Below are 12,419 nucleotides of genomic sequence, written 5' to 3'. Positions count from 1 at the left end.
CACCAGTACATTGCCCCCACCTACATTTCAAAGTGCAGAAATGATTGTACTTTATATCGAATATATTGGGTAGAAAAATGTACCTTTGTACTAGATTATCCGCACATGTACCCAAAATGGTACTGGCCAAGTGGCGCGGTGGTCTAAGGCACTGCATTGCAGTCCTGGGACGCTACTACAGCCTTAGTCACAGCTGACCGGAAGCCCCATAGGGTGTAGTGCAATTCGGTTTAGGGGAGGGTTTGGCTCATTGTGCTCTAGCAAGTCCCAGGCGCCTGCAAGCTGACATTAGTCAAACAGGGTTTCCTGAGACACGTTGGTACGGCTGACTTCCACATTAAGTGGGCAGTGTGTTTAGAAGTAGAGTGGGTCATGTTTTGGAGGAAATGGTTTAAAATAATAATAATAATGGACCTTTTTGTAAACCAGGGAAAAGCATTGTACCGTAACCGTACTCTTGTTTTTTAGTATGTGGATATATGTTCTAGGTAAAAAAAAACTAATATCTGGTGGCCCTGCTGAGACATTAATGCACTCCAGACCAAAAGGTTGCAGGTGCAAATCCCCAGAGCGTTTATACACACTTAATATCAAGTGTCCCTGAGCACTGCTACTTTTTTGTTGGTGTTGTCAGGTAATCACACAATTATTGACTTGATTCTAGGCAACCTTTAGCAGTGCAGAAATGTATTCTTGCCAATAAATCTGTGGCTGATCTCTGTCATGGCCTCTGGTGGCATCCCCCTTACGGAAAAAACAAGATTTCACATGTGAAAAATATCACATGTGAAGGGTTAAAAAAGCACATGTTTTCATGGCCACAGACTTAGTGGCGTAGCAAAAAAATCCGGTTGCAGGCAACCCCCTTATAAAACAGGGGAAATCATATGAAAAGGTGTTTTTGGAACACTTCACTGGTCACCATAGCAGCACCCACCCGTAGCACCCTCTCCAGCAGGTATATTTCACTGGTCACCCCCAAAGTCAATTCCTCTTTGGCTGCCTATCCTTCCAGTTCTCTGCTGCCAATGACTGGAACGAATTTCAAAAATCACTGAAGCTGGAGACTCATATCTCCCTCACTAACTTTAAGCACCAGCTGTCAGAGCAGCTCACAGATCACTGCACCTGTACATAGCCCATCTGTAAATAGCCCATCCAACTACCTCATCCCCATACTGTTCTTAGGCATGAAATGTGAACAACAAACTGTGGTCATCATATTAATGCATAACATACCTAATAATTAAATACATTTTTGTTTACATTTTGTAAAGTTAGTGTGGAGAGGTGGATAAATAATTGCTGTCCATCAATCATGACAAATCACCTGGTAATGACAACCTAGATGGAAAACTACTGAGTGTGTTAGTGAACTGTAACTGACTTTCAGCATGCTTATATGGAAGGGCACTCAACATGTAATGCACTCGCTCAAATGACTGATGATTGGCTGAAAGATGTCAATAAGATATTATATCATCTGCCATATCATGGCTAGATAGCTATCTACCTAATAGAACACAGAGGGTATTCTTTAATGATAGCTTCTCTATCGTAAACCATGTAAAGTGTGGTATTCCACAAGGGAGCTGTCTTGGCCCTTTACTGTTCTCTATTAGATTTTTTTTTTTACAAATGATCTACCATTAGCATTAAACAAAACCTGTGTGTCTATGTACGCAGATGATTCAACATGATACATGTCAGCATCCACAGCTAGTGAAAAACATAAACAAATAGTTGCAGTCAGTTTTAGAATGGGTGGCTAGGAATCAACTTGTCCTGAACATACAGTATTTAAAACCAAAAGCCATGTATTTGTCACAAATCACTCTCTAGGTACTTGACCTCAGCTGAATGTAAATGTAAATCTGGTTATGAATAATGTGGCTGTAGAGCAAGTAGAAGAGACTAAACTTCTTGGTCTTACCTTAGATTGCAAATTGTCAGGGTCAAAGCATATTGGTTGTATTGTTGTAAAGATGGGGAGAGGTTTGTCTGTGATGAAGAGATGCTCTTATTTTTTAACATCACATGCAACCACACAAGTCCCGTAAGCTCTGATTTTGTCGCATATTGACATTTGCCCAGTTGTTTGAGCAAGTGTGGCAAAAAAGGACCTAGAAAAGCTGCAGCTAGCCCAGAACAGAGCAGCATGTCTGGCCTTCACATGTACATGGAGGGCAAATGTCAATTATGTCAGTCCTTCCTGATTCAGATTGGAGGGGAGATTGACTGCATCACTCAATGTCGGTCTTTGTAAGAACTATTGACGTGCTGAAAGAACTGAATTGTCTGTTCAGCCAGTTAACACACAGCTCAAAAACCAATACATAGACACAGTCTCTTCACAGTCCCCAAGTCCAGAACAGAGGCTGGGAGATGTACACAGCTGTATAGAGCAATGATTACATGGAATTCTCTTTTTCACCTCAGGTAACTCGTGCAAGCAATAAAAAAAACAGTTTTAAAAAAACAGATAAAACAACACCTCAAGAAACAATGAGGAATGTGAACACACACACACACACACACACACACACACACACACACACACACACACACTCTACACACACCCACCCACACACACACACACACACACACACACACACACACACACACACACACACACACACACACACACACACACACACACACACACATACACACACACACACACACACATTATTCTTAGTAGTACTATTTATTTATTTATTTTCTTCTTTTTTGTTGAGTAAATAGTCGCATTGTTCTTTAGTCGTGGTGTTCTTAGTTTAAATGTCTGTTGCTGTTCCTGTCCACTAGTGCTCTGTATTTTGTCATGTTCTATGTTTTGTGTGGACCCCAGGAAGAACATCTGCTGCTTCTTCAACAGCTCATGGGGATCTGAATAAAAATCTTTAAATCTGCATTGTTTACAGGGTTGAAGGCCTGGACGCTTTCATTACATTACGAACCCTTAAAAAACATGTCTGTGTGATGCAATGCTGATAAGGCCTGTAGTACACTTCTGAAACAGAGTTTTCTGTTTCAATATAATAATAGAACATATCCAGAAGTCTTCCATGGTAATAGTTCTCTCCTCAGTCAATGGCAATTCTCAACTTGAATTGCCTGTATATTAAACTTTACAAAATTGAGGCAAATGACCAAAAGTGGCCTGAAAAGCAAAGGTTGTACTTGGCATCTGAAGGTGATATAGCCACAATGAATGTATTATTTCTCTCATACATATACTCTATCCCTCCCTGCTGTGATATTGATGTATTTGATTCATTTCTGGACCTCATACCTATTTCGAACATTTCTATGAGCTGTTCGAAGGGCCTTTTCTTTTTCTTCTGGAGCGCTGTTCAAAGACATGTCCAACTTGCTATTAGCAGCAAGCAATGATCTCTAAATGGAAGGAATATGGTGATGTGGTGTGAGTGATAGATGGCAGCCTGCATATGACTGTCTAGCTGGTTGGATGGATGGATGGATGGATGGATGGATGGATGGATGGATGGATGGAGAGAGAGAGAGAGAGAGAGAGAGAGAGAGAGAGAGAGAGAGAGAGAGTATAATGGAGTAGTTCATTGTATCGCCGGTGATATTGTCACTGATAGACAAATCTCATCAGCAATCAGTATTGCAATGCATCAACAACATCTCCGTCGATGTGAATGACCCCTGTCTAATTGACTACTCTTGATGTACATTATCCTAGAGGTAGGCTATGTGCGTGTTATTCATTTGAAGAGCTTGACCCCCATCACACAGTGTCAGCCACGTTTGGGTGCTTAATGGCTGGTCTGTGTATGGCATCATCAGCTTAATTAACCTCTGTGCAATTTTTTTAATATCCTCTCATGTCTGGGTTAAAAAGCAGTGGAATACAGGTGTCATTTTCTGCTGGCATTGGGAATGGTATTAATCAAACACAGGTTAATGTAGTGCGTCACACCCTCCCGATCCAATACCTGAAATGACATGTATCTGTTGAGTAACTCATGTATTATATTGTATGTCTGCGTGTATAATATGTACGCCTCATTGAGTCTACATGTTGTCTTACATTTATGAGCATACAATTCAATTATAATTTGTAAAGCATTTAGAAGTTTTCATAAGCGTACTGGTTTGTTCATGATACGTTCATTTTATTTAAGATATAAAAGAGCATTGTCTCTGCATGTCTGAAACTATTCATGATGTGGAGTATTTGTATTTATTATGGATCTCCATTAGCTGTTTCCAAGGCAGAAGCTACTCTTCCTGGGGTCCAGCACAATTAAGGCAGTTATACATGACATTAGATTCATTACAGAATTCACAACACACTAAGTGTGTGCCCTCAGGTCCATACTCCACTACCACGTATCTGCAACGCAAAATCCATGTGTATGTGTGTGTATAGTGCCGATGTTATCATGTGTGTGTGTGCATGTGCCTGTGCCTATGTTTGTGTTGCTTCACAGTCCACGCTGTTCCATAAGGTGTATTTTTACCTATTTTTTAAATCTGATTCTACTGCTTGTATCAGTTACCTGATGTGGAATAGAATTCCATGTAGTCATGGATCTATGTAGTACTGTGCACCTCCCATAGTCTGTTCTGGACTTGGGGACTGTGAAGAGACCTCTGGTGCCATGTCTTGTGGGGTATACATGGGTGTCCGAGCTGTGTGCCAGTATTTTAAACAGACAGCTCAGTATTTCAGCTTGTCAACACCTCTTACAAAAACAAGTAATGAGGAAGTTAATCTCTCTTCCACTTTGAGCCATGAGAGATTGACATGCATGTCATTAATGTTAGCTCTACATGTACTTTTAAGGGCCAGCCGTGCTGCCCTGTCCTTAACCAGCTGCAATTTTCCCAAGTCCCTCTTACTGCAACAAAACCAGGGCCTGTAGGACCTGCCTTGTTGATAGTGTTGTTAAGAAGGTAGAGCTGCACTTTATTGTGGACTTCTCCCCATTTTAGCTACTGTTGTATCAATATGTTTTGACCATCACAGTTTACAATCCAGGGTTACTCCAAGCAGTTTAGTCAACCTAACTTGCTCAATTTCCACATTATTCATTACGAGATGTAGTTGAGGTTTAAGTCGTGAATGATTCGTCTCCCAAAGACAATGCTTTTAGGTTTGGAAATATTTAGGACTAACTTATTCCTTGCTACCCATTCCGAAACGAATTGCAGTCCTTTATTAAGTGTTGCAGTCGGTTCAGTCGCTGTAGTAGCTGATGCATATAGTGTTGAGTCATCCGCATACATAGACACACTGGCCTTACTCAAAGTGGCATGTCGTTAGTAAAGATTGAAAAAAGCAAGAGGCCTATTTATTTTATTTGATTTATTTCACCTTTATTTAACCAGGTAGGCTAGTTGAGAACAAGTTCTCATTTGCAACTGCGACCTGGCCAAGATAAATCATAGCAGTGTGAACAGACAACACAGAGTTACACATGGAATAAACAATTAACAAGTCAATAACACAGTAGAAAAAAAATGGGCAGTCTATATACAATGTGTGCAAAAGGCATGAGGAGGTAGGCGAATAATACAATTTTGCAGATTAACACTGGGGTGATAAATGATCAGATGGTCATGTACAGGTAGAGATATTGGTGTGCAAAAGAGCAGAAAAGTAAATAAATAAATAAAAAAACAGTATAAAAACAGTATGGGAATGAGGTAGGTGAAAATGGGTGGGCTATTTACCAATAGACTATGTACAGCTGCAGCGATCGGTTAGCTGCTCGGATAGCTGATGTTTGAAGTTGGTGAGGGAGATAAAAGTCTCCAACTTCAGCGATTTTTGCAGTTCGTTCCAGTCACAGGCAGCAGAGTACTGGAACGAAAGGCGGCCAAATGAGGTGTTGGCTTTAGGGATGATCAGTGAGATACACCTGCTGGAGCGTGTGCTACGGATGGGTGTTGCCATCGTGACCAGTGAACTGAGATAAGGCGGAGCTTTACCTAGCATGGACTTGTAGATGACCTGGAGCCAGTGGGTCTGGCGACGAATATGTAGCGAGGGCCAGCCGACTAGAGCATACAAGTCGCAGTGGTGGGTGGTATAAGGTGCTTTGGTGACAAAACGGATGGCACTATGATAGACTGCATCCAGTTTGCTGAGTAGAGTGTTGGAAGCCATTTTGTAGATGACATCGCCGAAATCGAGGATCGGTAGGATAGTCAGTTTTACTAGGGTAAGCTTGGCGGCGTGAGTGAAGGAGGCTTTGTTGCGGAATAGAAAGCCGACTCTTGATTTGATTTTCGATTGGAGATGTTTGATGTGAGTCTGGAAGGAGAGTTTGCAGTCTAGCCAGACACCTAGGTACTTATAGATGTCCACATATTCAAGGTCGGAACCATCCAGGGTGGTGATGCTAGTCGGGCATGCGGGTGCAGGCAGCGATCGGTTGAAAAGCATGCATTTGGTTTTACTCGCGTTTAAGAGCAGTTGGAGGCCACGGAAGGAGTGCTGTATGGCATTGAAGCTCGTTTGGAGGTTAGATAGCACAGTGTCCAATGACGGGCCGAAAGTATATAGAATGGTGTCGTCTGCGTAGAGGTGGATCAGGGAATCGCCCGCAGCAAGAGCAACATCATTGATATATACAGAGAAAAGAGTCGGCCCGAGAATGGAACCCTGTGGCACCCCCATAGAGACTGCCAGAGGACCGGACAGCATGCCCTCCGATTTGACACACTGAACTCTGTCTGCAAAGTAATTGGTGAACCAGGCAAGGCAGTCATCCGAGAAACCGAGGCTATTGAGTCTGCCGATAAGAATATGATGATTGACAGAGTCGAAAACCTATAAACAGCTACCCTGGGGAATTCCTGCTTCTAGCTGGATTATGTTTGAGAGGCTTCCATTAAAGAACACACTCTGTGTTCTGTTAGACAAATAACTCTTTATCCACGTTAAAGCATGAAGTTTAAAGCCATAACATATACGTTTTTCCAGCAGCAGACTATGATCGATAATGTCAAAAGTTGCACTGAAGTCTAACAAAACAGGCCCTGCAATCATTTCATCATCAATTTCTCTCAGCCAATCATCAGTCATTTGTATAAGTGCTTCTTGTTGAATGTCCTTCCCTATAAGCTGAAAGTCTGTTGTCAATTTGTTTACTGTGAAATAACATTGTATCTGGTCAAACACCATTTTTTCCCAGAAGTTTACTAAGGGTTGGTAACAGGCTGATTGTCAGCTATTTGAGCCAGTAAGGAGCGCTAGCAGAATGACACTGGCTTCCCTCCAGGCCTGAGGGCACACACTTTCTAGTAGGCTTAAATTGAAGATGTGGCAAATAGGAGTGGCGATATTTCCCTCAGTAATTTTCCATCCAGATTGTCAGACCCCGGTGGCTTGTCATTGTTGATAGACAACGATAATTGTTTCACCTTTCACTGACTTTACGGAATTCAAAAGTACAATTCTTGTCTTTCATAATTTGGTCAGATATACATGGATGTGTAGTGTCAGCGTTTGTTACTGGCATGTCATCCCTAAGTTTGTTTATCCAGCCAATGAAACATTGATTAAAAGTAGTTGGCAATATCAGTGGGTTTTTTGATGAATGAGCCATCTGATTCAATGAATGATGGAGTCGAGATGACTTTCTTTCCCAGAATGTCATTTAAAGTGCTCCAACGCGTTACTATCATTCTATATATCATTTATCTTTGTTTCATAGTATACTTTAATTTAATTTTTATTTAGCTTAGTCACATGATTTCTTAATTTGCAGTACGTTTCCCAATCAGTTGGGCTGCCAGACTTAATTGCCATACCTTCTGCCTCATCCCTCTCAACCATACAATTTTTCAATTCCTCATCAATCCAAGGGGATTTAACAGTTTTTACAATACTTTTCTTAATGGGTGCGTGCTTATTAGTAACTGGAATAAGCAATTTCATAAACGTGTCAAGATTAGCGTCCGGTTCCTCCTCATTACACATCACAGACCAGCAAATATTATTTACATCATCAACATATGAATCACTACAAAACTTCTTGTATGACTTTTTATACACTATATTAGGCCCAGCCTCTGGAACTTTGGTTTTCCTAGATATGTCTATTATATTGTGATCACTACATCTGATGGATTTGGATACTGCTTTAAAGCACATTTCTGCAGAATTAGTAAAGATGCGATCAATACATGTTGATGGTTTCATTCCTGTGCTGTTTGTAAATATCCTGGTAGGTTGACTGACAACCTGAACCAGGTTGCAGGCACTGGTTACAGTTTGAAGTGTTTTCTTGAGTGGGAAGGTTGATGAGAGTCAGTCAATATTTAAATCACCCAGAAAGAATACTTCTCTGTTGATATCACATACATGATCAAGCATTTCACACATATTATCCAGATACTGACTGTTAGCACATTGGTGGTCTATAGTAGATTCCCACAAGAATGGGCTTTAGGTGAGGCAGATGTACCTGTAGCCATATTACTTCAATAGTATTAGATCTTCTCTAAGCTTTACAGGAATGTGGTTCTGAATATAGACCGCAACACCGACTCCGTTGGCATTTCTGTCTTTTCTGTAGATGTTATAACCATGTATTTCTGCCACTGTATCATCAAAGTCAGAATATGAATGTCATCTGTTAAAAGCAAGTTATTGACTTCACGGACCTTGTTTCTCAGGCTGCATTGTTAATATGGGCTATTTTATTTAGCACTTTTCTTGGTTGCTTGATTGTTTTTAATGCTTTACTGGGAAGCTTCTCAGAAGTAGACTTGATAGTGCAGGGTGAGCAGCACAAAGTGGTCTTCCTACTACACGGCACACCGCCTCATTGTTAACAGTGTAACTCTGGTTCAAGGAAGTGCAACCTGTGTGACCCAGCAGTTTCACCCAGCAGTGTAACCAACGACTTTCAAAAAAATCTATCAACTTTATTACAAAAAAATTCAATAATAATAACCTACACAACAGACAAACAGAAGGACAAAACGTGTATTTTATATTCCTTATGCACCTGTTTACTTTTTTTACTTTTTTTTTACATGACATTTTATTCACATGCAATTGTGGTGTCGAACCTGTTGGGGTCACAGAACAGAGACAAGTATCTCATCCGCCTCTAGTTTGATTTGTGTAACAAATACTTCTTTGTTATTATTCTACACCAAAAGGCACTGTTTTTTTCTCTTCTGAAGTTTATAAAAGAACCAAAAAACTCGAGTTAATGATTCATAACCATCGTTGTTGTTTTGAAACGTATACATCGGCCTATACATGGTGGTGTGGTCATTTCAGCTGAGCATATCCTCCATCTGTGGGCTTCCACCCGTGCATGACTAGAGAGGCAGATAGCCGGGCGGCTGCAGTAGATCCCGTTTCCCGTAGGTGTTGGAGCCTACGTTGGTGGGGGCGTACACCGTGCCGATGGTGTTGCTGGAGCGGGTCAGGAAGTCGGCCAGTCGCTGGGTCACACAGGTAGCTGTGTTGCACTTCCTTTTCTCTATGTGGTGGCTGATGGGATATGGGAGGACAGCAATCGATTCATCCAATATGTCAAGCAAATGATGCATTACTTATCTAAACATTTATAGAGTGATGAAGATCAGGAAAATGTAGCAAAGTTATTGGCCTACCAGACATACTGTCGGTAAGTGGATAAAAATAGCCACCATAACAATAGCCTACTAGATGATACTAATATAATCATATCACTACTGCAGCTACTAGTAAAAATACTAGTAATAGCAATAAACTATTATTATTATTATTAAGATCACTATTATTTTATTTGATTAATTAAATTTAATTAATTGAACAATTATCACTATAAATTGAAATATTTGGTGATTTCACCCCCACGAATTTCAGCTTAGTTCAATTCTGATCCACATGAATCTTCACTGTTTTATTATTTAGTGACTGGTTTCCACAGCCTTTTGTTTTGTTTACTCAACTTTCAGTCAAAGTGTTACCTGAACTTACATTTTTTAGTTGGCCCAAACTGAGTTTTTAACCTACATATTTCACACATGTTCACATACATGATGGCATTTGTGCATGTTCATTTATACATGGTGGGGTAGCACATCGATAGGGATGCCGGGAACCAAGAGATCGTAAGTTCAAATCCCAGGTGAGGACATGTTGAATACAAATTACTGTATAAAATGATCATGCACAATGTAATCATGTTTGTGTCAAATATGTAGGTTGAAAACATTGCATGTTAAAAGCACTATTTGAATGTGTGGGTGTCCCTAACCTAGATTTTTCTTAAATTGGAGAAAATTCTGGGCCAACTAAAAATGTTCAGATAACATTTCTGATAAAACTTTTGACTGACGAGTTGAGTATATTAAAAACAGGCTGTGGATCCATTTACTAAATATTAATTTTCTTACAGTGTCGTGTCTGCAAAATTATCAACATTTGCACTCAATCAGCAAATCAATAAAATAGGTGCAACCTTACCTGTTGGCAGATGTGAGCCCTCTCTGTAGTCGTGCGGAAATGAGGCCGAGGAAGGGGTTGGAGACGATCCCGGGCACGAGCCAGCCTTCTCTGTCCGGGAGCGCGCTTTCCTGCTCACTAGATGAGGTGAAGTACCTGAATCAGGATGAGAAAAGAGCCAAACCGTCACTCCGACCGGTGACTGATGCCCACTTCAAAACATCAGCTCAATTCTCGAGGGCGCAATGGAGTGGCCACTAGTCCCCCTCCAGTACGCACTTGATCACATTTACGCGAACCACATATTCCTGTCTCTGCTTTGCTAAGACAAATCTCGACCTTTTGGATGGCACGATTGCAATGGATATTCATCTCAATGATCTCATCAATGTCATTATCCGATTTTAGAGTTAGACTACCCACGTCGTTAATTGATTTCTTACGGTTCAAGGTGGATGTGCCAAGTTACTGGATGTACCAGCTTAACACCAGTGCTATACCAGTTGAGTGATTCATTCACCTGCAAAATAAAACCCGCTTCCTAATGACAATTGAACTTTCGGCGACACGGAACGACACTTGTAATTGTACATCACAGAAGTGACACTCAGAAATAACGGAAATAACTGAGGCAGCTTTGCACTCTCACCTGTTGCTAGGGGCGGTGGCGACACAGCGCAGCAGCACGAGAGGCACGAGAAGGAACACGGGCAGCTTCAGGTGACACATCGTGCACGCGAGATCCCTGCATGAAAACAAAAGATGGACCGTCAGTAATCACACACGCCATTGAATTACACATGCCTGGGAATAGGGATGCACATGCCTGTAAATAGTGTAACCTACACCCATCCAATATGTTCAGTGTATGCTACTAGAATACTTTATAATAAAATGACAGCGGAAACAGCCAAAGTTCTGTAGTCTAGAGAACTGTGCAAATCAAAGACCACCAAACAGACACACCACACAACAGTCTACTCTCAACCCCACAGGGAAAACAGAGAAAAAATACTTTGGATAGTATGGTGTATAAGTGTCCTGGCCTCCAACTCTCTCAGTTCAAATACGAATCCTAATGGTCTGGTCAACTCACCCTCAGTAGTTAAACCCAATCGCCAGTGGATCCTAAGACAGACACGGGCTACTGTCAGTGGTTTCTCACACTGTCACACACACGCTCTCCCACAGATATAGGCTTCACCGTCAACCACTTGTGACATCACCCCCTCCAAATATAGTCCTGCTTTTCCATTAGCAGGGATGAGGTTCACTTCAAGAAACTCGAATCCAGAGCAAGAGTCACCTACTCCACACACACGTGCACACACACACACACACACACGTCATCGTATTCGTCATTCTCATCATCAGCGTCATTGGCGATTGTGATTGGTCTGGCCTGTTAAACTCACACTCGGGGAGGCAACACAGCCGGGGCGGAAACCACACATTCATTTTACATCAAAATATTGAATTAAGTTCTTTGGGCACAAAGTTAGACGATGTGTTTTTAGGTGGCTTATATAATGGAGGTAACCTCTTGGCAAAATGTTGGGATAACGACTTCAATATTGCAGATAAGGAGATAACATCTACAATATTGTGGATAATGGGAAAGGTAAAGGGGGATACCTAGTCAGTCGTACAACTGAATGCATTCAACTGAAATGTGTCTTCCTCATTTAACCCAACCCCTCTGAATCAGAGAGGTGCGGGGGGCTGCCTTAATCGACATCCACGTCTTTGGGCACCCGGGGAACAGCGGGTTAACTGCCTTACTCAGGGGCGGGTTCAGGAACTAGGTTTCACTCCCAGTTCATTTTTAAATGTAGTTACTGGTGAGTGTTTGGAGATTTCTTTAAGAATTAGTATGCACTATCAATAACACATCATGTCACCCACTTCTCCTCCATCCCACTACCTAGTCTCTAGTACCTAGTCCACACGCGCCACAACCCACTCGTCTGGTGAAAAGAGGTGAAAT

At 41.4% G+C, this 12,419-nt stretch overlaps 1 protein-coding gene across 1 annotated transcript; it reads right to left on the bottom strand.

Annotated features, from left to right (window-relative positions):
• Positions 1–8,984: 8,984 nt before the first annotated feature.
• LOC115106244 (islet amyloid polypeptide) lies at positions 8,985–11,171 on the bottom strand. The gene is made up of 3 exons (XM_029628805.2): positions 11,082–11,171; positions 10,454–10,588; positions 8,985–9,493 (listed from the first exon to the last, which is right to left on the bottom strand). Exons 1-3 carry the CDS (start codon positions 11,159–11,161, stop codon positions 9,319–9,321), a joined length of 390 nt encoding a protein of 129 aa, XP_029484665.1. The 5' UTR covers positions 11,162–11,171; the 3' UTR covers positions 8,985–9,318.
• Positions 11,172–12,419: the final 1,248 nt, after the last annotated feature.

This window comes from Oncorhynchus nerka, linkage group LG23 (genome assembly GCF_034236695.1).
Source record: "Oncorhynchus nerka isolate Pitt River linkage group LG23, Oner_Uvic_2.0, whole genome shotgun sequence".
NCBI lineage: Eukaryota > Metazoa > Chordata > Actinopteri > Salmoniformes > Salmonidae > Oncorhynchus > Oncorhynchus nerka.
The sequence above is the reverse complement of the archived record's forward strand: the minus strand, read 5'-3'. Positions and strand labels throughout refer to the sequence as shown.